General features: G+C 45.1%; 2 protein-coding genes across 2 annotated transcripts; both read right to left on the reverse strand.

Annotated features, from left to right (window-relative positions):
• Window positions 1–3825: 3825 nt before the first annotated feature.
• Window positions 3826–7104, reverse strand: LOC123103591 (zinc finger transcription factor YY1). The gene is made up of 6 exons (XM_044525234.1): window positions 6797–7104; window positions 6632–6690; window positions 5894–6102; window positions 5431–5520; window positions 4973–5113; window positions 3826–4623 (listed from the first exon to the last, which is right to left on the reverse strand). The coding sequence occupies exons 1-6, from the start codon at window positions 6916–6918 to the stop codon at window positions 4087–4089; spliced, it is 1158 nt and encodes a 385-aa protein (XP_044381169.1). The 5' UTR covers window positions 6919–7104; the 3' UTR covers window positions 3826–4086.
• Window positions 7105–11472: 4368 nt separating this feature from the next.
• Window positions 11473–14177, reverse strand: LOC123103600 (V-type proton ATPase 16 kDa proteolipid subunit). The gene is made up of 3 exons (XM_044525245.1): window positions 13943–14177; window positions 13549–13834; window positions 11473–11960 (listed from the first exon to the last, which is right to left on the reverse strand). Exons 1-3 carry the CDS (start codon window positions 14019–14021, stop codon window positions 11828–11830), a joined length of 498 nt encoding a protein of 165 aa, XP_044381180.1. The 5' UTR covers window positions 14022–14177; the 3' UTR covers window positions 11473–11827.
• Between the last annotated feature and the right edge of the window lie 11961 nt (window positions 14178–26138).

Here is a 26138-nt window from a genome sequence, read left to right on the forward strand (position 1 = left end):
GACGATGCAACATTCTTCTTGTCAATTGCCGGATAAAATAACAGGTTCTCATACCCCAGGCTCTTCACTTTTCTTGGAGTTGAAAACAAATTGAAGAGGATAAATTTCAGAACCTGAATGGAGATGATGTCTCGGCAAAAAAATTCAGAACCCCTGGAGTCTACAGATACATTATTTACAAAAAATACCAGAAACATGTGCAAATACCAGAAAAACATGTGCATATAGCTTGAGAAATGCAAGTAGTTCTTTTTTCATATGAAGCCCCAGGTTTCCCTACCAAAATAATGAAAGGGTGGTTCAGTACATGCAAAAGGTAAAGCAGAAAGAAGAAAAATATCCAAAGAGTAACAAGTAACAACACGCCGCGTTAGCTGCCAGGAACCAAACAGTGGTTTAATCTAATTTAAAAATCACCAAATTTGTACAATACTTTAGTCTATACTTTGAGTCACGTACCTGCTGCGTTGGGCTTCGGGAGGGGAAAAGTGCTGCAGATAGACTTGAACAGAGGAACATGATGATCCCTTCGCATCCTTGTGAGTGAGGAGAATGGATTGATTAGACAAATATAGTAGATATGGATATGATAAATTACTGTGCGTGTCTGATTTGTTTATAGTACTCATATTTCAAATCAGTATAGATAGGGCCATATATATGAGGGCACAACAATCTGTAGGATTGCAGCAAAATAATGGAATTGATCCTAAAGCCTGCTGTTTGCTTTGCTTCCCCTTGCTTGCAGTTGGAGACGATGCAAGATTCTACAGTCTAGAGTCTTTGCTTTGCTTGAAGGTTGAGACAATGCAAGATTCTTCTAGTCAACTGACAAGAAAAGAACAGATTCTCATAGTCTAGGGTGTTTCTTGGCTTGGACATGGAGACGAAATGAAGAGGCTGAATCAACTGCAGGGCATGTCTGTCCAATCAGCAACACCTCCTTGCCTGGCTTCTGACGACACATAAGAGCACGTTAAATAAACCACATACACAAGAACAATATGTGGTTACCTGTGGCATGAACAAAAAAATATGTTGAGAAGAACATGATCGCCAATGGCTATCCAACATTAATATACAAAAATAGGCAATATTCTTCACCATTTTGATTCCTAGCACTGTGATTTATATATTGTGTCAGGTATATTCTCATGTAAATTAGTGGTCAAAATTGTACAACCTCCGTTCCAAATTAGTTGACTAAGATTTGTCTAGATATGGATGTATCTGGACACATTTTAGATACATCTGTATCTAGACAAATCTGAGTCAACTGATTCAGCACGGACGCAACAATACATAGAAACTCTAGTCGCACAAATGCACATCACACTACTAGTTGTAGATAAAGAGCTCTGATCCGCCAGCCTCTATATAGATATGTAATAATACCAGATGAACATGCATATAATTTAAGAAATGCACCCGTTATTTTTTTAATCCATATAGCCCCATAGCCCCAGGTTGCATTACCAAAATAACAGAACAGCGGCTCAGTACATGCGAAGAGTAAAGCTTCATCCAAACAGCAGCAAGCATTCAGCTGCTGCAAGGCACAAAATAACGGTTCAATGTAATAATAAAAATAGTACCTAATTTATGCAATAGTTTTGTTATCTTTGACTTGTGTACCTGCTGTGTTGAGCTTTGGGGAGGGTAGCTGTGCTGGAGATGATCCCCCAGCATCCTCATGTTGGCCAGACAGAGGAACACTCAAAAACTATGGATTGATTAGAAAAATACCGGAGGGTGATATGATCAGTATGCATATGTGATTTGTTTATAGTACTCATATTTCAAGTCGGTATAAATAGGGCCGTGTGCGTGAGGGAACACCTGTAGATTGCAGCAACATAATGGAATTGATCCCAAAGCCCGCAGGGCATGGCAGGTCTCTGCTGGCTTCCCTTTGCTTTCCTTCGCTTTGCTTGCGATTGGAGGCGATGAGATGCTTACTTTCATAGTCTAGAGTCTGCTAGATTTGGCCCGAAGCTAGATTTTTCATTTGCCTTCTATTTTCTTCCAAGGATCTAACTTTAAACACAACCTTCAACTGGTAGTAAATACCGGAGCAGTGTTAAATGGTTGGTTCTGTTGTGCACTTCATTTACGTCATTGGGATGAAAAAATCTGCTATATTCAGAAAAAAAAATAGATATCAAGCAGTCATCTGATTGAACGCTCTGTAACTGCGGATAGCTAATGAACACTTACGCAGCTAACTGTGTGATAATCTGTAGTAGCAACAGCTCGCATGTCTGCAATGCAGAATATCCCTAAAGCATAACAGACCATCTTGCCAAAAGCAGAGGAACTAAATCATATGCCACCTTTTTAAAGCAAGCAGAAGCACAGAGAGAAAAGGCGTGCCATCAAATCTCAGAAGTTTGCAAAGAAGCAATGTAAAGAAAACCAACAGCCACATCATCAAATGGACAAACAAATGCCAGCCTACAACCATTATCAGTCACTCTTGCCAGCATGGCTAATTTGGTCCTAAACATCACTTGCTAGCAGATAGGCAATTCAACCTTTCTGTGGGAACCATAGCTAATTTGTTGAAGCAGAAAACAGCAAATCTAACGTACACATCACAGTTGCCTCATGGCTTCCATGCACATACGTATGCCATATCAAACGATGGCTTGAATAGTCAGAGATCAAAGTGCGTTGAAATTACTACTTTCTAATTATAAACACTTCAGCATTCCAAATTCCTTTGCATACCTGTTGTATCAGATCATGACCAACAACCGAATCAGACCACCACTCAACTCCAGCACGAAGGTACAACCACTAGCGTTGGCCGCATCACCATGGGCCCTGAAGGGTAATATTTTTACCAGATGTACAAGGTTTCTTAGGACAACTTGTAGAGAAGAATAACAGTATGAGCACAACTTATAATGCATGTACAAAAATGAGCATTAGGGCCTACGGGGCAGTTTGGCACTGCCAAAGCTTTACTGTGGAACCTATTTAAATATATTTCTAAGATGGGGTTACAAATTAGTGAGTATGAATAGAAGGAAAAGAAAGCATAAAAGATGAACATGGAAGTTAATGCGCTATGGCAAGATGCCTTTCCATGTGCCTTGATATGTCATTTCAATTTGAAATCACTTGTAAATCTTTTGCCACATGCTGGGAATGGGCGCACATGATTATTTTCTACATCACGTGATTTGAAGGGTGCACGTAAGTTAAATCCAAATAGAAGGCCTGAAATTCAGAGGTATTGTGATGCAACATGTACCAAAATGGAAGGATTCACCAATAAGAATCCATGATCATTTACACTACTTTTGTTTTGTCACTTGCAGATATGCAAACAGGAAAGTGTTACATCGTGGAAATCACGAAGTTCTACAGTTAACAATAGTCCAGGATAGCAATTGAACTCGGTTTACAAACAAAAACTAGCTCAAAGTATCAGATGGGTTTCATTAATTTCATTTAATCAAATCAGCGGAACATGTCGAGTTAGATAGAATTGGCATCCCACTACTTAGTTATGCACCATTAGACAGAAGAACACTGTAACGTGAGCTGTATTTTGAGAACTACAAAAAATGCAATACAAACTTTGTGAAGCCATACCTTATGACAGCCTGGATGTGGGCAAATATAATCCTTTGTCCATTGTCCTGCGTGAATAAGATGACGCATCTTCAAATTTCTACAGAACAAAATTCACCATGTGTGCCACGACATGATACCTTTCCATGTTGAGTTCCTTGGCGCAGGCGGTCGGCATAAATCAGCGCTTGAATAAGCAGAAAAGAAGGAAATATCTATAGCTACTTCATCACCATCCAGAAATGATTAACTACCACAAGGTGGAGGGCAGATATATTACATAAATGAACCATCTCAACAAAATGACCAAACAACATCAGTAAGTGTCTGCTCACATCCGCGCAATCTAATTCTACCATAATTATAACGCCCGCTTAGTTTCATTCGCTGCTAGTTCTCAGCATACACCAAACTTACTAAAAGGAAGCAGACAACCACATCTAAACAACCTAGGGCACACGCTCCAGCAGAATGTCAGTAAACAGGAAAAAGGCAAATGTCCAGCTAGTCTTCATCTTCTTCTGTTTCCTCATCATCGGCGTTCTGGTTACCGTACCTCCAGCCATCCTCTACATTGTTACCACCAGGATCTTCCTCGGTCTCTTCACTGTCATCGTCATACATACCCTTGCCTGGCCACTGGTTCTTTGCACCACTGGTATCAACACCCATCCTGCTGGAAACCTTGACATTGTAGGCGTTCGATGGAGGGGCCCTGTGCCCTTGGTTTGTCTTGCTCCTTTTCGGGTTTGGCGCGATGTCACCGCCGGCAGCATAGTTATACTCCGCTGCAGGTGTGGCGGACCTACCATTGTTTTCTTGATTGTGATCAGGGTGCTGAGTCTTGAGATGGAGGTTGAGTTTGTAACCATGGATGTAGGCTTTCCCACAGCCTTCGTAGGGGCAGACATAAGGGCGCTCACTGGAAAAGCTTGGTGGTGTGGGCGCAGAAGGCTTTGGGGTTGCTTGTATGGAAGGCTTTATGGTGCTTTGTGGTTTTTCTGCTGGTGGTGTATGCTGCACTGCAATAGGAGATCCAGTCTGCATCATGGCCACAAAAGACACGGTAAGTAAAACATAAGACTGACAAGATTCATATACACAACTGCAAACCGCGTCATGCAAGTGTGGCACCATGGGCATTTTAATAAATGATTATGTAGTTCGGATAGTAGGACACTAATCTGATAAACTAGATCACACTCCAACTTAATGTATTTGCGTCATCCATAGTTCCAATCGGAAAACAGTTAACAAAGTTCCTCAGTGGATCAAGTATGTCAGGGATAAAACTGAACATGTACCATAGAACTTCATGGAACTAGCATGAATAGAAGGAAAAGATAATCCAAAAGATGAACATGGAAGTCGGTGTGGTATAGCAACATACCTTTTCATGTGTCTTAATATGGCATTTTAATTTGAAGTCGCTTGTAAATCTTTTGCCACATGCTGGGAAGGGGCATATATGATAATTTTCCACAGCATGTGTTTTGAGGTGTGCACGCAAGTTAAAATCCAATGAGAAGGCCTGCAATTCAGAGGATTTGTTTGTTAGAACAGGTAAAATATACCGTAGTGAAATGATTAACCAATACAAAAGCATAAAACAACCAGACACTTGTAAATATGCAATTAGGCATAAAACTAGCTTGAGGGATCAGGGGAAGTTTCATTAAGTTCATCTAATCAAATCAACGGAACATCTTCAGTTCGATAGAATTGGTGCCACTCAACTTAGATTTGCATCACCAGATAGAAGAACACTGTAACTAGTAATGTAAGTTGTATGGTGAGAATTAGAAGCAAAGAATGCTGCCGTGAAATAGAAACTGTGTGAATCCCTACCTTACCACAGCCTGGATGTGGGCAAACAAAATCCTTTTGTCCTGTGTGAGTAAGGTGGTGCCTCTTCAACTTTGAGCTGTCTACAAATTTCTGCAAAACAAACAGAAAAAGGATTCATCATTTCTGTACAAAAAGAACAGTCAAGTAGTTAGGAATTACATTATCCCATCAAGAGTGAGCACACATACAACAGTTGTTTCGTTCATGATTTATCAATATAGGACATAGCCAAACGTCTTATATGTATAGAGTCAGTGAAACAAATCTATTGGGCCTCAAATCCATCAATAATAACTATATGGAACAGAGAAAGGTCCTTGTGGATAATAAGAAAGATAAAGAGGTTAAAACCGTTTCGCATATGAGCCTGAAATCACAGAGAAGTCCGTCAACGGTAGCAAACAGATAAGTTCATCAACACGAGCATAAACATTGTAAATGTGTAAGGTAATTTTGGAGGTACCTTCCCACAGCCGGGCTCCTGGCAAACATACTGCCTCTCGCCGTGCACGTGGGCATGCTTCCTCAAGGCAGCCACGTCAACAAAGGTCTTGCCGCAGTTGTCGTAGCTGCAGAGGAAGAGGATTTCCGTGGCCGGCTCGACCTTGCGCGGCTGCGCCTCTGGCTCCTGCCCCGCGCCGCCGTTCTCCTTCAGATTCTTGTACACGTCCTCTGCACACAGGCAATAGCACAGTCTGCTCAAACTACTGGCTGAGAATGACTAACTAGTAACTACGGAGGATAAGATAAAATTTGCTGTACGATTGAGGATAAGATGCAATAAATTTGCATCAGTCATCGCAGGCAAATCGCACAATCTGCTCAAACTGTAGAGGATAAGAAAAGATCAAATTTGCTGTATGATTCATGATAAGATGAAAAACAAATTCATCGCCATTGCCGATCCGCTCAACTCTAGCATTCAGTTCAAGCTGCTCAAACTAATGGGTTAGAGCAACCAACCACGGAGGATAAGGCAAAATTTGCTCTATGATTCAGGATAAGATAAACTAAAATTTGCAGTAGTCATCGCAGGCAAATCGCGCAATCTGCTCAAACTACAGCGGGCGGGATGAAATCTGTCCTATGATTCATGGTAGGATGAAGGGCAAATGCATCGCCATTGCCGATCCGCTCGACTCTAGACCGCGCACCTACTGGTCCACGAGGAAAGGGGAGGGGAGGAGGGAGCGCGCGGTACCTCTGACCCACTTGAAGAGGGCGCACTTGGAGCCGGGGGAGGCGAGATCCTGCGGGATCCTGCAACGCGACGAAACACAACGGCGACGGCGCCGGTCGGTCAGTCAGTCCCGCGCGGCGGCGGAAATCTCAGAGACGGGCGGGCAATAGAGGGGGCGGGGCGTACCAGTGCTTGACCCAGCGGGCGGCGGGGCGCGGGCGGCGGCGGAGCGTCTGCGGCGGCGGCGGCGGCTGCTGCGCGGGCGGGTAGTAGTAGTACCCCCCGGCGCCCGCCGCCGCGTACTCCATGCCGCCGGGGCTGCGAGCTCTCCCCTCTCCCTCTCCCTCTCCGTCCCTCCGCGCTCCGCGACGCGGCCGCCGGCGCCGTCGAGCGAGCTCTCCCCTCCCCTTCTCTCTCTCTCTCTCTTAGGGTTCTTCGGCTCTCTCTCTCTCGCTCCCTCGGCCTTGGCCGGAAAAACGTCACATGGCTCCGATTTGTATCCGAGAACAATTTTCTGGACAGGTTTTTCCTCAGCGTCCAATTAAGAAAATTACAAGCATTTTTTTATTGCGGTTGTGATTCGGTAACATGGAATATTTGCGTTCAGATATACCGACTGTTTTTACTTACATCGATATACCCATTGTTAATTGTACGCGATTGTTTTGTCTCGATCCAATAAAATGCGCCTTACATTTTCGAGGCGGAGGAGGAGGGTGCAATGTAAAATGTGTATTCGAGCACGGAGAAGGGACACAAAACAAAATATCAGCCTCATGGTCAAATGGTGTTGGAAATTAGAGACACAAAACGGGCTTTGGCAGGATATAGTCCGTGCCAGGTATCTTCGCAACATCTCTATTGCTGAAGTTTCCCCCAAATTCTCCGACTCGCCCTGTTGGAAGGCCTTACTCAAAATCAAAAACATATATATGATGGGGAGGAAAATCGAAACTGGTGCCGGAAACCTGATAAGATTGTGGAAAGATCCAATCAATGGGCTGGCCCCGTTTCAGGATCAATACCCACGTTTGTTTGAGATATGCAACTACCCTACGAGTACCCTGAATAGGAAAGATAGACTTGAGGACACCGATATGTTCAGACGTAGGCTTACCCCTGAGCTGTCCAAGCAATGGGAGGATATGCGTGCTGCGGTTAATAGAATCCACCTCGTTGAGAGGAGCGATCGTGTCTTCTGGGGACTCAACCAGAATGGCAAGTTCACCACTAAATCAGTGTATAAGATGTTGGAGGAGCCTCTTAGTGGTTGCCACTACAGATGGATTTGGAAAGCCAAAATCCCTCTCAAAATCAAAATCTTCCTATGGCAGATGTCGCAAGACGCAATTCTCACTAGGCAAGTCATGAGAAAAAAAATGGCCAGGGAACCCTGTTACTCCTTTTGCAAACAGGTTGAAACGGTGCAACACCTATTTTTCAATTGTCCTGTGGCTAGAATTGTATGGCGATCGATTGGAGTTGCTCTTGGTACTGATAGATGTCCGTCGAATTACTGGCAGTACTTTGTGTGGTGCAACAAATTCCTTCCTGGAAAACAAAAGTTTTACACAGTAGGTCTGGCGGCTGTATGTTGGGCGATTTGGTTGGCGCGCAACCGAGCTACCTTTTTGAAAAAAAAACAAATCAAGACTCCTTTTGAGATTGTGTTTTCTCTGTGTTCCTTTCTACTTTACTGGACAGGGCTACAGCAAGGGGAGGACGCCAAAGATCTTCGTTTCGGAGCCGAGATGATCAGGACTGGCACGATGAAGCTGATGAAGGTGTGTGGCGTTGTCAAGCAACCAATCCAGGGCACTTGAAAGGAAGACGGGCGCGCAACCTCGATGCTGGATTCTCTCGGCGAGGATTACCATCTGAGTACTTGACTTTGCAGCTGTGTTCTGATACTTGATCTTGAGCTTTTGAGATTGTAATAGGATAGATGTTATGTTGTGCTACCAGGGTTTTGCCCCATGATACTCGTTTCGATGGCGAGCGAGTATGGTGGGTTTTCTGGTAGTGCTTGAACTCGCTTTACTTCTTTCCCTCCTCCTGACATTCTCGCTCGAACTGGTTGTATTTCCGTTCTTTGCAACGGAAAGGGGTAAAGCCCGGTTCAAAAAAAAAAGCACGGAGAAGGGACGAGTCAATTTCCCTTTTGAAGCACACACGGTGTACTGTTTCGCCGCCTATGGCACCGGCGCTAAAGGGCTGCCTCTAAGCCTATATATAGTTGCCCGAGAGATAAGAGGCACGCAACCTTCAGACTTCTGTCATGCTTAGTGGTATATATTATTTTTCTGTCGATCTATAAAAGAACTACTCCCTCTGTAAATTAATATAAGTCAGTTTTTTTCTTTTTTTTTGAAACGGAGGCAAAAGATTTGCCTCATCGATTAATTAAGTAGAAGATAATTGCCCAGTTAATCAACAGAAAACCGGGCGAAAACCGATACAAACCAACCACATGTGAACTACTTACGGAGCATGCAACCCCGTAAACACGTGATCAACCCTACAAACATACGCAACACATAACGGCCACTAACCCTCACACTGCTACATCGCAAAGAAACCCTCAACAAGAGTAACACGGTCGAAGACCACATGCACCACCAAATCCATGATGACCAATCAGACCAAAAGGACCCAAGAGACAGGTGACCATCCATCAAGAAGCTGCAGACGCCTTTCTTGTGGCGCCACTCTTCATTCTCTTGCTCCTGAGAACCTCCTCCACAATCGCCTTCCCAGATCCAGGGCTAGCCGCCTCCAAATGTTTGAGCAAGCTATGAATCTATATCCGAAAGAGAATATTATTGACCTTGTCACGCACAGAAACCTGCCCAATGGTCTCATGCGAGTGAGAGACTGTAACATCTGAACCTTCACTCTACCGTTCACTCTACCTTCGTCTAGACCACCTTCTCTTCCCTCAAGCACCCGCCTCCTCGAGAAGAGGAGCTGACACCATCCAAGCCAATCTCTTTCAAACACCTGAGCTACATGGCCCGCGGGACAACACGTTGAGGCTATGCGGATGCGCCAGGTTGGGGGAGAATGTGCGAGTGGGGAGGAGGGTGACATGGTGTGAGGGGTGATTGGAGGAGGGTCGGCCAGAGGGTGGAGGCGTCGACGGCCGTGCGGGGAAGATAACACTGAGGTGAATCTTTTTTTTCACATGCATCAACCATGGAAAGGACATTACCTCTTCTCCCGTAGAATTTAAGGTTCATTCTAGGGTACTTTTCTTCTCCAATCTCGATAAGTTGTATAGCTATATGGGGCCTGTTTTAGAATCTTTGGCAGAGATGCTCAAAGCTAAAAAGCGAAAAAAATATCATGCAATTTTGCGGATTCAACTTATAAAACAACACAATTATAAAATATCATGTAAAAACACATATCACTTAGCTTGGGAGCCTAGAAAACAACTATATATGCAAGTCGTTCAATCCCCCTTATCTACCAACAACACAATGAGAAATTTCCACAAAACCATAAATTTCAAAATCTTCAATTTTATTTTCATAAACAAACTATCAAACGGTGTGCTTGATACATCTAGTACTACCTTCGTCCGGGTTTATTGCCCCCCTTTGTATTCTGTGCCCAACTTTGCCCATAGATTTTTTTCGAGAAAACGCAAAGGATTTGCGCTTCATTGCATTGAAAAGATGGGAGATTACAATCCTCCAAGGAGGCTAGTGCTACAAGGGTCAAGTTCCCCTTCGGTGGACGTCCCAGGATGTGGGCAGGACAATCCTGAGCCCCTGTGCCCCGGCTTGTGCCTAGCACTTGGCCTCGGCCTTAATCCTATCCACTAAATCTTCTACCGAGGTCGCGCATTTTCAAAGACACATTCGTTCCGGTGCTTCCATATCATCCATGGGATGAGCATGGCGATGGACTGCAGGCCTTTGCGCAGCGCGTGGGGCGTCTGCCTTTTCGTTTTCTGCCACCAGTCCATGAGCGTCGGCTCGCTGTTCGGTGGTTGCGAGGGGATGCGTGTCCAATCCAGGATGGCGTGCCAGATCTGCCTGGAGAATGGGCAGGCCAGGAGCAGGTGCTGGATTGTCTCAGGGGCCTGATCGCATAGGAGGCATCTTGGGTGGTGTGGCAGGCCGTGGCGCGCTAGGCGTGTCGCCATCCAGCAGCGGTCCTGGTTGGCAAGCCAGTGAAAGAACCGTACACGCGGCGGTGCCCGACTCTTCCATGTCAGCTTCCAAGAGGGGCACCTCGTGGATCCATGGAATGTCGCGGCATAGCAAGATTGTGATGTGTAGGTGCCGCTGGGCGTCCACCTCCAGCGCAATCGGTCAGGCTCGTGCGTGAGGGAGACGTGCTGCACGGCCTGCCATAGCATCAGGTATTGCCCAATCTCGTGGATCCCAAGCACCCCTTGGATGTCTCGTGCCCAAGCATTGCCCATTAGGCCTTCCGCCACCGTTCTCGCTTTGCGTCGCCGCTTGGGGATGCATTGATGTAGCGCAGGGGCGAGCTCGCAAACTGACTGTCCATGTAGCCAGCGATCTTCCCAGAACAGGGCCGTCGCTCCATCCCCAAGGACCATGGTGGTGGAGGCGAAGAATAGCGTGCTTGACCATAGATTTGGCTAACAAATTGTAAGTTGTATGTCACAAAACTTATATTGTTGGATTCGTATTTAAAAGAGGTTTGCAATGATACTATTTTTACAATATATAACTTATTTTTAATGTTTAAATCAAAGGTCAAAGTTTGACCCAAACCTCATTAACCAGGACAGAGGTAGTAGTTGGCATCAGAAAATATACACTAAACATAACAAACACAACATTCACTCCACAAATAGAACAAAATGAATCAAGACACAGGAGTTACACACAAAAGTGGAACTGGGTCTAGCTTTGCTTATTCATTCATCGCATTCGCATCCCAAGAGGCTCAGCGCCGATTATTACTCCAAACAATAAATACAACAGGTGCTAGGTACGACGAGTAGATACAGGTAGCTTTGCGTTGTCGAACATAGAATAAAATTACAGATGGCGGGCGTGGAAATCCCCATGATCCCAAACCACATTATGTTCCTTGATTGATCTGTCGAGGAGCATGAACACACAAGTAGAACCACAGCGTAATGCCAAACAGGTCTCTAGGAAGAAATAAACCCCTTTCAAACAGAATTACAATGATGGACCGTATGCCCCTTGCTTGCAAGCGCTTTTGTTTCTAGTCGGCGCGGGATTGGCCGGCGCGCGAGGAGAGGATGATGCCGACGATGAGGCCGTACAGGGCAAGGGCTTCGGCAAAGATGAGGATGAGGATCATGCCGACGAACAGCTTGGGCTGCTGCGCGTTGGCCCTGCAGAGAAGGTAAAAGGACAGAATCAAATCATTAGTTCAAGAGCTTGCAAACAAAAGGTGGTTATCTATATAATGATCAATCTACCCCTATGTTTTCCTTTTCACCCTTATGGGTAAACACTTGGTGAGTATAAGCGTATAACTGTGTAACAAGTTCCCCCTTTTCTAGTAATTTATTTATGCAATAATCTCTGTTTAGAAAAAAATAATCAGATGGCATGTTCTGGTGATTGCAATACTTGTAGCCGTTGTTCGGAGCAAAGCAGTTATTAGTGGCACATTCTCAACTATCAAAGAGTGGTGTTCCTTAAAATGCTTCCCAAGGGTGAAGAATGTGCATACATCCTCTAAATTATATGGCCAGATATACATACCAGACTTCCAGAGATCAATTGGATCTTGATGATACTATGCCTAGCTATTACCATAGTTATACGCTTAAGAGACATGGAGCAGAAGGTTGAAGGCTAATAACAAAAGTACAAAACCAATACATGCTGGCAACCGAAGGAAATAATAACCAATTATTCCACCTCTATTTGAATATATTTGGTGTACAAATAAACCCAGACGCAAAAAAAAGTAGATAGGAAAATCACCATGCAAATCCAAGCTGAAGTTATTATAGCAGGCCAATGTAGAATCAAGTTAAATTGCTTCCACAAACACGTGCAAACCAAAGAAGTATTAACATGGATATGGCTCAAACAGAAGAAGCCATAATTTCAGACAATGTAAAGGACCCACCAAAAATTATGAAGTGGAACTAGATGATGGACTATGAATTACGAAATCTCGTATCACAGCTAAAAGACAAAGCTATTGGCGCAAAAGCATAAATATATCCACCACTAGAATGTCTACCAGATTCACATTGTTGACTAATTCACAAAAGCTATTTCCGTTCTGCACGAACAGCAAACTTCTATCTGCAACTCATATAATAGCAGTGTATAGTAGGCTGCCATGACTCACCACCCCATGGTGTTCTCTCCATGCCAAACTGGTTCAGAGAAATAAGCCAGTGTACGTGGTTTAACAAGTGAGACACATAACTTCATCTGCAAATTCTAGTCAAGCATGTCCCAGGTGACAACATATTATTTTTTAATCTTATTTTCATCGATTATTACTCTTCTAATATCTGGTTGTAGTCTGTCAAGTTGCCAACCCCTGACCCAAATCCCAAATGAAGCAGTAGTAGCATGATTCCCTGCTGTAACTCACCCTTATCAGAATGTAGACTATTTTACCTATTAGTACAAGATTTACATACACAGCCTTGACAATCTACGTAGCAATCCCAAGTGTTCACAAGCCTCGCAATAATGGAAGGTATCTATTTACATTAGCAGCATCCTCCCCGCACGCCACATTTGACAGGCTTCATATGTAAACTCTGGTCAAGCATGTCCCATGTGAACAGCCCAGAACCAAGTAGCATGATTGGTTCCCCGCTGTAACTCATCCTCATCTGATTTATACTAGTTTTTAGTAGCAACTACCACAAGATTCACATCACATCCTCCCACACAATTGACAGGAAGATACGCAGCAGAAGGAGGGGTGTATGTATGTATGCATACCTGACGCCGGCGTCGCCGACGATGCCGATGGCCATGCCGGCGGCGAGGCCCGCGAGGCCGCAGGCGAGGCCGGAGGAGAGGTGCGCGTAGCCGTCGAAGAGGAAGTAGGGCTTGGCCTTGGGGTTGATCCCGGTGGAGATGATGACGGCGATGATGAGGCCGTAGATCCCGAGCACCCCGGCCATGACGACGGGCACGATGGACTTCATCACCAGCTCCGGCCGCATCACCCCCATCGACGCCACCCCCACCCCGCTCTTGGCCGTCCCGTACGCCGCCCCCATGCCTGCATCGTGTCACCGGATCAGATCGGTCGGCGGAGCGCCGATCTGGAGGAGGAGAGGGAGGTGAGATCTGGGGGGGGGGGGGGGGGGGGGGAGGGAAGGGGCCTTACAGGAGAAGACGAGGGCGGCGGCGGCGCCGAGGAAGCCGAAGAAGGGGGCGGTCTCGTCGCCGCTGAAGGTGGAGGCCATGGCTGCCGGCGGGGGAGGGGATCTCGCCGGAGATTGGACGGCGGCGACGGCGGCGACGAGTGGTGGGGAGAGAGGGGATGGGAGAGGGAGGAGAGAGAGATATTATGGGGGACGGACGTGTGGACCAGGAGGAGGAGATGTAATGGGAGACGACTACTGCGTGGCGTGGGTGTCCTGTCCATGGTGGGCCAACGGGCCGTGTGGGCTTTGGGCTTCTCCGATGGGCGTGGGCTTTGTTCTCCATCATGAAAAAACTGGGAAAAGAATAGTTACTCAGAAAAAAAACTGGGAAAAGAATATCAACATGGTGATATCCGAGAAGACGATGAAATTCGCAACCCTGACCCGTATGATTTCGTCTACATCAACATACCAAAACACACACACACACCTTCTCAAAAAAGAAGAACATTGCAGATTTTGCCGTGTAACAGAATTCAAGTATGAAACTAAGGGGTTATGCTGCAGAAAAGGACATGTAAGACTAGCCAATCCAGAAACACCACGTGAACACATGAGACTTTGTACAAGCAACGACTCCAATGCAACAAAGTTTCGGCAAAATATAAGATTTTTCAATGGGTACTTCTCATTTACTACTCTATACTGCCACCTTGACAGAGACACAAGTGACATGCGAACAACTAGTATTTACACCTTTCGAGCACATGGTCGGGTATATCAAAATATACACGCATTTGGAAATAGTCACCCATATCCAAAGCATATGGAGCTATACTTCTACGACGATGATCCAAGCTTAGAGCATCAGTCCCGCCGTTGTAGTGAGGAAATGTATGAGCAAGACAAGCATGTGATTGGAATAATAACAGACATCCTACACGGTAACCTGTACTCTCAACAATTTAGGAGATTGGGCAAGCTCAAAACCTTGAGGACTAGAGACTCATCTTGAACCCTTGACCAAAGATTGGACCAACATACAACACGCTAGTCAATTCAGAGGTAGCTGCAATGTGGATTGAAGAAAATGAAAGAAGATATACTTATGACAAGAATGTAATACTTCATGGAATAACAACGAAATAGAGCATATTCAATCATATTACGGGTGCTATGATCCGTTGTCGTATCCTCTATTCTTTTCAAGAGTTGAACTGGGTTGGTATAGGAAAATCCCAAAGAGGAAGGGGTTGTCAGATTAACTGGATGTATGGACTTGTCCCTTTACAACCAACAAGTTGTGTTGCATATCATTTATTTATTAGTCACCTAGATCTTCGTAGTAGTTCCTCTGAATATTGTAACGGTCGTCAACATATGTGTGAAACACGCCCCACACTCCCCTCATCATGTTCTTGCCGTTTCGATATTCAGAAATGGAATGTAGGATGTTAAACATTAAATAAAGGTTAGTTATAAGTAACATGTACCCCATTATCGATGCGTCATTCTAGACACTCGACACACACGAGTGCAATTCCAATGCTTGATTTTTCTATTCCCTTGCCTCTAGTAGTGAATCAAAATCAAACCAATCATACTTTTATTCTGGTTCTTTCACATAAATCTAGCCTTGACGTATGACCTTAAATTTTCACTTAACTTGATTCTTGAAATCATTCTAAATGACACTATAACTTCATTTATCCACTCTCATTCTTGTCATGACCCCCCCCCCAAAAAAAAACATGTGAACCACCACACTTACCTTCTCCATGTTTAAGGCAGACCCATTTGTGGGGTCTGTAAAACATGGAAGGATTACATGTTTAGGATTGAATACCACCTAAAACACATGCCTTCTTATCATTTAGGTAGACTGGAAACATAGAACCACTTGGTATACTCAAAGTATATTCACCTTGTCAACTTGTTACAACTCTAGCCATAAGTCATAAATTGTATGCCTTTTGTACACATTGCACTTATCCCATTATCATAGGTATTGTCTCACACCATTTGCCATCCTATTCTCATCATGCTAGGCCTTGAACATTGCAGTTGTTGGGGAACGTCGCAGAAAATTAAAAATTTTCCTACGGTTTCACCAAGATCCATCTATGAGTTCATCTAAGCAACGAGTCATGGGAGATGCATCTACATACCACTTTGTAGATCGCGAGCGGAAGCGTTCAAAAGAACGGGGTTGAAGTAGTCATTCTCGTCGTGATCCTATCACCGGAGATCCTAGCGCCGAACGGCACCTCCGCGTTCAACACACGTACGGAGCGGATGACGTCTCCTCCTTCTTGATCCAGCAAGGGGGAAGGAGAGGTTGATGATGATGGCTCCAGCAGCAGCACAACGGCGTGGTGGTGGTGGAACAGCAGCACTCCGGCAGGGCTTCGCCAAGCACGTGACGGAGGAGGAAGAGGTGTAGCAGGGGGAGGGAGGCGCCAAAACTTCAGGGTGCGGCTGCCCCCTCCCCCTCCCTTTATATAGGCCCCCAGGGGGGGCGCCGGCCCTGGGAGATCCAATCTCCCAAGGGGGCGGCGGCCAAGGGGGTGGAGTACCCCCCAAGCCAAGTGGGGCGCCCCCCCCCCACCCTAGGGTTTCAACCCTAGGCAGAGGGGGTGGGCCAAGGGGGGTGCACCAGCCCACTATGGGCTGATTCCCCTCCCCACTTCGGCCCTTGGGGCCCTCCGGGATGGGTGGACCCACCCGGTGGACCCTCGGGACCATTCCGGAACTCCTCGTGACGTCCGGGATCTCATCCGGGACACCGAACAACATTCGGTATGCTGCATACTCATATTCATACAACCCTAGCGTCACCGAACCTTAAGTGTGTAGACCCTACGGGTTCGGGAGACACGTAGACATGACCGAGACGGCTCTCGGGCAATAACCAACAGCGGGATCTGGATACCCATGTTGGCTCCCACATGCTCCTCGATGATCTCATCGGATGAACCACGATGTCGAGGATTCGAACAACCCCGTATACAATTCCTTTGTCAATCGGTACGTTACTTGCCCGAGACTCGATCGTCGGTATCCCAATACCTCGTTTAGTCTCGTTACCGGCAAGTCACTTTACTCGTACCGTAATGCATGATCCCGTGACCAAACACTTGGTCACTTTGAACTCATTATGATGATGCATTACCGAGTGGGCCCAGAGATACCTCTCCGTCATACGGAGTGACAAATCCCAGTCTCGATCCGTGTCAACCCAACAGACACTTTCGGAGCTACCTGTAGTGCACCTTTATAGTCACCCAGTTACGTTGTGACGTTTGGTACACCCAAAGCACTCTTACGGTATCCGGGAGTTACACGATCTCATGGTCTAAGGAAGAGATACTTGACATTGAAAAAGCTCTAGCAAAACGAACTACACGATCTTGTGCTATGCTTAGGATTGGGTCTTGTCCATCACATCATTCTCCTAATGATGTGATCCCGTTGTCAATGACATCTAATGTCCATAGTCAGGAAACCATGACTATCTGTCGACCAACAAGCTAGTCAACTAGAGGCTCACTAGGGACATGTTATGGTCTATGTATTCACACGTGTATTACGATTTCCAGATAATACAGTTATAGCATGAATAAAGACAATTATCATGAACAAGGAAATATAATAATAATCCTTTTATTATTGCCTCTAGGGCATATTTCCAACAGTCTCCCACTTGCACTAGAGTCAATAATCTAGTTACATAGTGATGAATCGAACACCCCTAGAGTTCTGGTGTTGATCATGTTTTGCTCGCGAGAGAGGTTTAGTCGACGGACCTGCAACATTCAGATCCGTATGTACTTTGCAAATATCTATGTCTCCATCTTGAACATTTTCACGGATGGAGTTGAAACGACGCTTGATGTGCCTGGTCTTCTTGTGAAACCTGGGCTCCTTGGCAAGGGCAATAGCTCCAGTGTTGTCACAGAAGAGTTTGATCGGCCCCGATGCATTGGGTATGACTCCTAGGTCGGTGATGAACTCCTTCACCCAAATTGCTTCATGCGCTGCCTCCGAGGCTGCCATGTACTCCGCTTCACATGTAGATCCCGCCACGACGCTCTGCTTGCAGCTGCACCAGCTTACTGCTCCACCATTCAACATATACACGTATCCGGTTTGTGACTTAGAGTCATCCAGATCTGTGTCGAAGCTAGCATCGACGTAACCCTTTACGACGAGCTCTTCGTCACCTTCATAAACGAGAAACATGTCCTTTGTCCTTTTCAGGTACTTTAGGATATTCTTGACCGCTGTCCAGTGTTCCTTGCCGGGATTACTTTGGTACCTTCCTACCAAACTTACGGCAAGGTTTACATCAGGTCTGGTACACAACATGACATACATAATAGATCCTATGACTGAAGCATAGGGGATGACACTCATCTCTTCTTTATCTTTTGCCGTGGTCGGGCATTGAGGCGAGCTCAATCTCACACCTTGCAATACAGGCAAGAACCCCTTCTTGGACTGATCCATTTTGAACTTCTTCAAAATCTTATCAAGGTATGTGCTTTGTGAAAGACCTATGAGGCGTCTCGATCTATCTCTATAGATCTTGATGCCTAATATATAAGCAACTTCTCCAAGGTCCTTCATTGAAAAACACTTATTCAAGTAGGCCTTAATGTTGTCCAAAAGTTCTATATCATTTCCCATCAAGAGTATGTCATCTACATATAATATGAGAAATGCTACAGAGCTCCCACTCACTTTCTTGTAAACGCAGGCTTCTCCATAAGTCTGCATAAACCCAAACGCTTTGATCATCTCATCAAAGCGAATGTTCCAACTCTGAGATGCTTGCACCAGCCCATAAATGGATCGCTGGAGCTTGCATACTTTGTTAGCGTTCTTAGGATCAACAAAACCTTCCGGCTGCATCATATACAGTTCTTCCTTAAGATGTCCGTTAAGGAATGCCGTTTGGACGTCCATCTGCCATATCTCATAATCATAGTATGCGGCAATTGCTAACATGATTCGGACGGACTTCAGCTTCGCTACGGGAGAGAATGTCTCGTCATAGTCAATCCCTTGAACTTGTCGATAACCCTTAGCGACAAGTCGAGCTTTATAGACGGTAATATTACCATCTGCGTCCGTCTTATTCTTAAAGATAAATTTGTTTTCTACCGCTCGCCGTTCATCGGGCAAGTCTGTCAAAGTCCATACTTTGTTTTCATACATGGATTCTATCTCGGATTTCATGGCTTCAAGCCATTTGTTGGAATATGGGCCCGCCATCGCTTCTTCATAGTTCGAAGGTTCACCATTGTCTAACAACATCATTTCCAGGACAGGGTTGCCGTACCACTCTGGTGCGGAACGTATCCTTATGGACCTACGAAGTTCACTAGCAACTTGATCCGAAGTACCTTGATCATCATCATTATTTTCCTCTTCAGTTGGTGTAGGCATCACAGGAACATTTTCCTGAGCTGCACTACTATCCTGTTCAAGAGGTAGTACTTCATCGAGTTCTACTTTCCTCCCACTTACCTCTTTCGAGAGAAACTCTTTTTCCAGAAAGGATCCGTTCTTGGCAACAAAGATCTTGCTCTCGGATCTTAAGTAGAAGGTATACCCAATGGTTTCCTTAGGGTATCCTATGAAGACGCATTTTTCCGACTTGGGTTCGAGCTTTTCAGGTTGAAGTTTCTTGACATAAGCATCGTATCCCCAAACTTTTAGAAACGACAGCTTAGGTTTCTTCCCAAACCATAATTCATACGGTGTCGTCTCAACGGATTTAGACGGTGCCCTATTTAAAGTGAATGTAGCTGTCTCTAGAGCGTATCCCCAAAATGATAGCGGTAAATCGGTAAGAGACATCATTGACTGCACCATATCCAATAGAGTGCGATTACGACGTTCGGACACACTGTTACGCTGAGGTGTTCCAGGCGGCGTGAGTTGTGAAACGATTCCACATTTCCTTAAGTGTTTACCAAATTCGTGACTTAAGTATTCTCCTCCACGATCTGATTGTAGGAATTTTATCTTTCGGTCACGTTGATTCTCTACCTCATTCTGAAATTCCTTGAACTTTTCAAAGGTCTCAGACTTGTGTTTCATTAAGTAGACATACCCATATCTACTCAAGTCATCAGTGAGAGTGAGAACATAACGATATCCTCCGCGAGCCTCAACGCTCATTGGACCGCACACATCGGTATGTATGATTTCCAACAAGTTGGTTGCTCGCTCCATTGTTTCGGAGAACGGAGTCTTGGTCATCTTGCCCATGAGGCATGGTTCGCACGTGTCAAATGATTCATAATCGAGAGACTCCAAAAGTCCATCAGCATGGAGCTTCTTCATGCGCTTGACACCAATGTGACCAAGGCGGCAGTGCCACAAGTATGTGGGACTATCGTCATCAACTTTACATCTTTTGATATTCACACTATGAATATGTGTAATATTACGCTCGAGATTCATTAAGAATAAACCATTGACCATCGGGGTATGACCATAATACATATCTCTCATATAAATAGAACAACAATTATTCTCGGATTTAAATGAGTAGCCATCTCGCATTAAACGAGATCCAGATACAATGTTCATGCTCAAACTTGGCACTAAATAACAATTATTGAGGTTTAAAACTAATCCCATGGGTAAATGTAGAGGTAGCATGCCGACGGCGATCACATCGACCTTGGAACCATTCCCGACGCGCATCGTCACCTCGTCCTTCGCCAGTCTCCGCTTATTCTGCAGCTCCTGCTGTGAGTTACAAATATGAGCAACGGCACCGGTATCAAATACCCAGGAGTTACTACGAGTACTGGTAAGGTACACATCAATTACATGTATATCAAATATACCTTTAGTGTTGCCGGCCTTCTTATCCGCCAAGTATTTGGGGCAGTTCCGCTTCCAGTGACCCTTCCCCTTGCAATAAAAGCACTCAGTCTTAGGCTTGGGTCTATTCTTTGACTTCTTCCCGGTAACTGGCTTACCGGGCGCGGCAACATCTTTGCCGTCCTTCTTGAATTTCTTCTTACCCTTGCCCTTCTTGAACTTAGTGGTCTTATTGACCATCAACACTTGATGTTCTTTCTTGATTTCAACCTCTGCTGACTTCAGCATGGAAAATACTTCAGGAATGGTCTTCACCATCCCCTGCATATTGTAGTTCATCACAAAGCTCTTGTATCTTGGTGGGAGCGACTGAAGGATTCTGTCAATGACCGCCTCGTCCGGGAGGTTAATGTCCAGCTGGGACAGGCGGTTGTGCAACCCAGACATTTTGAGTATGTGCTCACTGATAGAACTATTTTCCTCCATGTTACAACTATAGAACTTTTTGGAGACATCATATCTCTCGACCCGGGCATGAGCTTGGAAAACTAGTTTTAGCTCCTCGAACATCTCATATGCTCCGTGTTGCTCAAAACGCTTTTGGAGCCCCGGTTCTAAGCTGTAAAGCATGCCGCACTGAACGAGGGAGTAATCATCAGCACGAGACTGCCAAGCATTCATAATGTCTTGGTTCTGTGGGACGGGCGCATCACCTAGCGGTCCTTCTAGGACATATTGTTTCCTGGCAGCTATGAGGATGATCCTTAGGTTCCGGACCCAGTCTGTATAGTTGCTGCCATCATCTTTCAGCTTGGTTTTCTCTAGGAACGCGTTGAAGTTCATGTTGACATGAGCGTTGGCCATTTGATCTACAAGACATATTTGCAAAGGTTTTAGACTAAGTTCATGATAATTAAGTTCATCTAATCAAATTATTTTAATGAACTCCCACTCAGATTAGACATCCCTCTAGTCATCTAAGTGTTACACGATCCGAGTCGACTAGGCCGTGTCTGATCATCACGTGAGACGGACTAGTCATCGTCGGTGAACATCCTCATGTTGATCGTATCTTCCATACGACTCGTGTTCGACCTTTTGGTCTCCGTGTTCCGAGGCCATGTATGTACATGCTAGGCTCGTCAAGTTAACCCTAAGTGTTTTGCATGTGTAAAACTGTCTTACACCCGTTGTATGTGAACGTAAGGATCTATCACACCCGATCATCACGTGGTGCTTCGAAACGACGAACTTTAGCAACGGTGCACAGTTAGGGGAGAACACTTCTTGAAATTGTTGTAAGGGATCATCTTATTTGCTACCGCCGTTCTAAGTAAACAAGATGCATAAACATAATAAACATCACATGCAATTATATAGTAGTGACATGATATGGCCAATATCATAAAGCTCCATTGATCTCCATCTTCGGGGCTCCATGATCATCTTGTCACCGGCATGACACCATGGTCTCCATCATCGTGTCTTCATGAAGTTGTCACGCCAACGACTACTTCTACTTCTATGGCTAACGCGTTTAGCAATAAAGTAAAGTAATTTACATGGCGTTCTTCAATGACACGCAGGTCATACAAAAAATAAAGACAACTCATATGGCTCCTGCCGGTTGTCATACTCATCGACATGCAAGTCGTGATTCCTATTACAAGAACATGATCTCATACATCACAATATGTCATTCATCATTCATCACAACTTCTGGCCATATCACATCACATGACAATTGCTGCAAAAACAAGTTAGACGTCCTCTAATTTTTGTTGCATCTTTTACGTGGCTGCAATTGGGTTCTAGCAAGAACGTTTTCTTACCTACGAATAACCACAACGTGATTTTGTCAACTTCTATTTACCCTTCATAAGGACCCTTTTCATCGAATCCGCTCCAACTAAAGTGGGAGAGACAGACACCCGCCAGCCACCTTATGCAACTAGTGCATGTCAGTCGGTGGAACTGGTCTCACGTAAGCGTACGTGTAAGGTTGGTCCGGGCCGCTTCATCCCACAATACCGCTGAAGCAAGATAAGACTAGTAGCAGCAAGCAAGTTGACAAGATCTACGCCCACAACAAAATTGTGTTCTACTCGTGCAATAGAGAACTACGCATAGACCTAGCTCATGATGCCACTGTTGGGGAACGTTGCAGAAAATTAAAAATTTTCCTACGGTTTCACCAAGATCCATCTATGAGTTCATCTAAGCAACGAGTCATGGGAGATGCATCTACATACCACTTTGTAGATCGCGAGCAGAAGCGTTCAAAAGAACGGGGTTGAAGTAGTCGTTCTCGTCGTGATCCTATCACCGGAGATCCTAGCACCGAACGGACGGCACCTCCACGTTCAACACACGTATGGAGCGGATGACGTCTCCTCCTTCTTGATCCAGCAAGGGGGAAGGAGAGGTTGATGATGATGGCTCCAGCAGCAGCACAACGGCGTGGTGGTGGTGGAACAGCAGCACTCCGGCAGGGCTTCGCCAAGCACGTGACGGAGGAGGAAGAGGTGTAGCAGGGGGAGGGAGGCGCCAGAACTTTAGGGTGCGGCTGCCCCCTCCCCCCTCCCTTTATATAGGCCCCCAGGGGGGGCGCCAGCCCTGGGAGATCCAATCTCCCAAGAGGGCGGCGGCCAAGGGGGTGGAGTACCCCCAAGCCAAGTGGGGCGCCCCCACCCTAGGGTTTCAACCCTAGGCACAGGGGTGGGCCAAGGGGGGTGCACCAGCCCACTATGGGCTGGTTCCCTTCCCCACTTCGGCCCTTGGGGCCCTCCAGGATGGGTGGCCCCACCCGGTGGACCCCCGGGACCCTTCCGGTGGTCCCGGTACAATACCGGGTGACCCCGAAACTTTCCCGATGGCCGAAATATCACTTCCTATATATAATTCTTCACCTCCGGACCATTCCGGAACTCCTCGTGATGTCCGGGATCTCATCCGGGACTCCGAACAACATTTGGTATGCTGCATACTCATATTCATACAACCCTAGCGTCACCGAACCTTAAGTGTGTAGACCCTATGGGTTCGGGAGACACGTAGACATGACCGAGACGGCTCTCGGGCAATAACCAACAGCGGGTTCTGGATACCCATGTTGGCTCACACATGCTCCTCAATGATCTCATCGGATGAACCACGATGTCGAGGATTCGAACAACCCCGTATACAATTCCCTTTGTCAATCGGTACGTTACTTGCCCGAGACTCGATCGTCGGTATCCCAATACCTCGTTTAGTCTCGTTACCGGCAAGTCACTTTACTCGTACCATAATGCATGATCCCGTGACCAAACACTTGGTCACTTTGAGCTCATTATGATGATGCATTACCGAGTGGGCCCAGAGATACCTCTCTGTCATACGGAGTGACAAATCCCAGTCTCGATCCATGTCAACCCAATAGACACTTTCGGAGATACCTGTAGTGCACCTTTATAGTCACCCAGTTACGTTGTGACGTTTGGTACACCCAAAGCACTCTTACGGTATCCGGGAGTTACACGATCTCATGGTCTAAGGAAGAGATACTTGACATTGAAAAAGCTCTAGCAAAACGAACTACACGATCTTGTGCTATGCTTAGGATTGGGTCTTGTCCATCACATCATTCTCCTAATGATGTGATCCCGTTGTCAATGACATCTAATGTCCATAGTCAGGAAACCATGACTATCTGTCGACCAACAAGCTAGTCAACTAGAGGCTCACTAGGGACATGTTATGGTCTATGTATTCACACGTGTATTACGATTTCCGGATAATACAGTTATATCATGAATAAACACAATTATCATGAACAAGGAAATATAATAATAATCCTTTTATTATTGCCTCTAGGGCATATTTCCAACAGTAGTAATCCTACATCTCTTCCAACCTCTTTTGCACATCCATTTACTTATATACCATAAGAAGAGATAGTGTCAAATGTAAAGTTTTAAAGGTCAAGTAGAAACATAATTTGTTGCATATAATAGAAATGTGTCTACTTGTGCTACACCACTAGGAGTGGAAACACGTGGAGGAACGAATATAAAGTGTCTCGGTAGTTGGAAAGGAGACCGATGGAGGATGACATCTCCTTACCAACTCTGCTTTCTAATATGATTATTTACATGATGTATTACTTTGAAGTGTCAAAATGGAGTTGAATGTATTTCTCTGGTTGCTTCTTTATGATAGGTTCAATGCGCTAAATATGCAAAAGCGGGGACAATTTAATGTCATTAACAATTATGCTTACATCCTATGTAATGTTGTTGAAGAGACCGTTGAGAACCTCATTTTCCATTGCCCCTTAGCATTTCTTGTTTGACACGCCTTTCTAGTAGTCTCCGAATGCCTTGCGGATTGCTTCGGTACTATGCTAAAGTGGCATTTGGTAAATTGAAATATTTGTTATAATAGCTTGGAACATTTCGAATGAGCTCATTAATTTATTTCAAAGGTATTAAGACTTCGAGATTGGCATGGAGTGAAATCACCAAATAGGTATTATTGATAAATAGTTATTCAAACTTCTTACCAAGGATGAGGTATGACATGATATATTTGGTACTAAATATATGGGCTCTAAGGTTCTATCCTAGGTCTAGAGGAAACCCAAGAACTCCCATTTTTTGGTTGTTTTGGTGAAGCGAACACGACTTCTCCTGGTCTAAAACTATCCCTATCAAGGACAACTTGCATGTTCGGTTTTGGGAGGACTCATGGTTGGGAAATACCCCCACTTAGCGTCCAGTACCCAGGTGTTTTTTCTTATAGTTCCTCATAAGCATGTCACAATAGAAGAGGTGGTTCTTAAGGAGTTCTTTACCTAACACGGATGAAGGTGTAGTCGTCGGATTGGTCTTCCATTTCTTGAAGTTTTTCTTATTTTTGTGTCAAAAAGTTTCATGTGTTGAGTGAACCCTTCATGGTTGTATCACTTGATGCAATGTTAAGTGTCAACAAAAACTATCATTGAAAAGGTATGCCTGACAAAAAAAGCATGTTTACACAAAGAGTAGGTGCAACATACAAGTTAGAACCAGCTAAATCACAGAGATCAAACAAATAGACCATTGAAGAGATCCATAATAACAATTCCAATGACTAAATGAAATATGCTTTCGCTCAAAGAGCACAACCAAGACTAAATGTCTCTTATTATTTTAGGTATTACATGTAGAGATCCTCTCCTTGCTTACATTGGGGGGAAAAGACTTGAAGAAGACGCTTCAGGATCAGTGCCACCGAACTGCCAACCAAACCCAACTTCAAACGATTTCTTTGAGTTAACATCACCGCTAGGCAAGCTAGTTCTTATGCTGGTGTCATTACAACCACTAGTATTGTAGCCACTGTGGACCAGGG

The sequence above is a fragment of the Triticum aestivum genome, chromosome 1B, assembly GCF_018294505.1.
Source record: "Triticum aestivum cultivar Chinese Spring chromosome 1B, IWGSC CS RefSeq v2.1, whole genome shotgun sequence".
NCBI classification, from domain to species: domain Eukaryota; kingdom Viridiplantae; phylum Streptophyta; class Magnoliopsida; order Poales; family Poaceae; genus Triticum; species Triticum aestivum.

Bases quoted from the DNA above. Each gene is read 5' to 3' on its own strand.
- LOC123103591 (XM_044525234.1), bottom strand. From the start codon at position 6,918: ATGGAGTACGCGGCGGCGGGCGCCGGGGGGTACTACTACTACCCGCCC. The intron at 6,103-6,631 runs GTACCGCGCGCT...GCCTGTGTGCAG, and splicing joins CCTCTTCAAGTGGGTCAGAG to AGGACGTGTACAAGAATCTG. The intron at 4,624-4,972 runs GTATGTTGCTAT...GCCATGATGCAG, and splicing joins ATATTAAGACACATGAAAAG to ACTGGATCTCCTATTGCAGT.
- LOC123103600 (XM_044525245.1), bottom strand. From the start codon at position 14,021: ATGGCCTCCACCTTCAGCGGCGACGAGACCGCCCCCTTCTTCGGCTTC. The intron at 13,835-13,942 runs GTAAGGCCCCTT...GACACGATGCAG, and splicing joins CGCCGCCCTCGTCTTCTCCT to GCATGGGGGCGGCGTACGGG. The intron at 11,961-13,548 runs GTATGCATACAT...CCTTCTCTGCAG, and splicing joins GTCGGCGACGCCGGCGTCAG to GGCCAACGCGCAGCAGCCCA.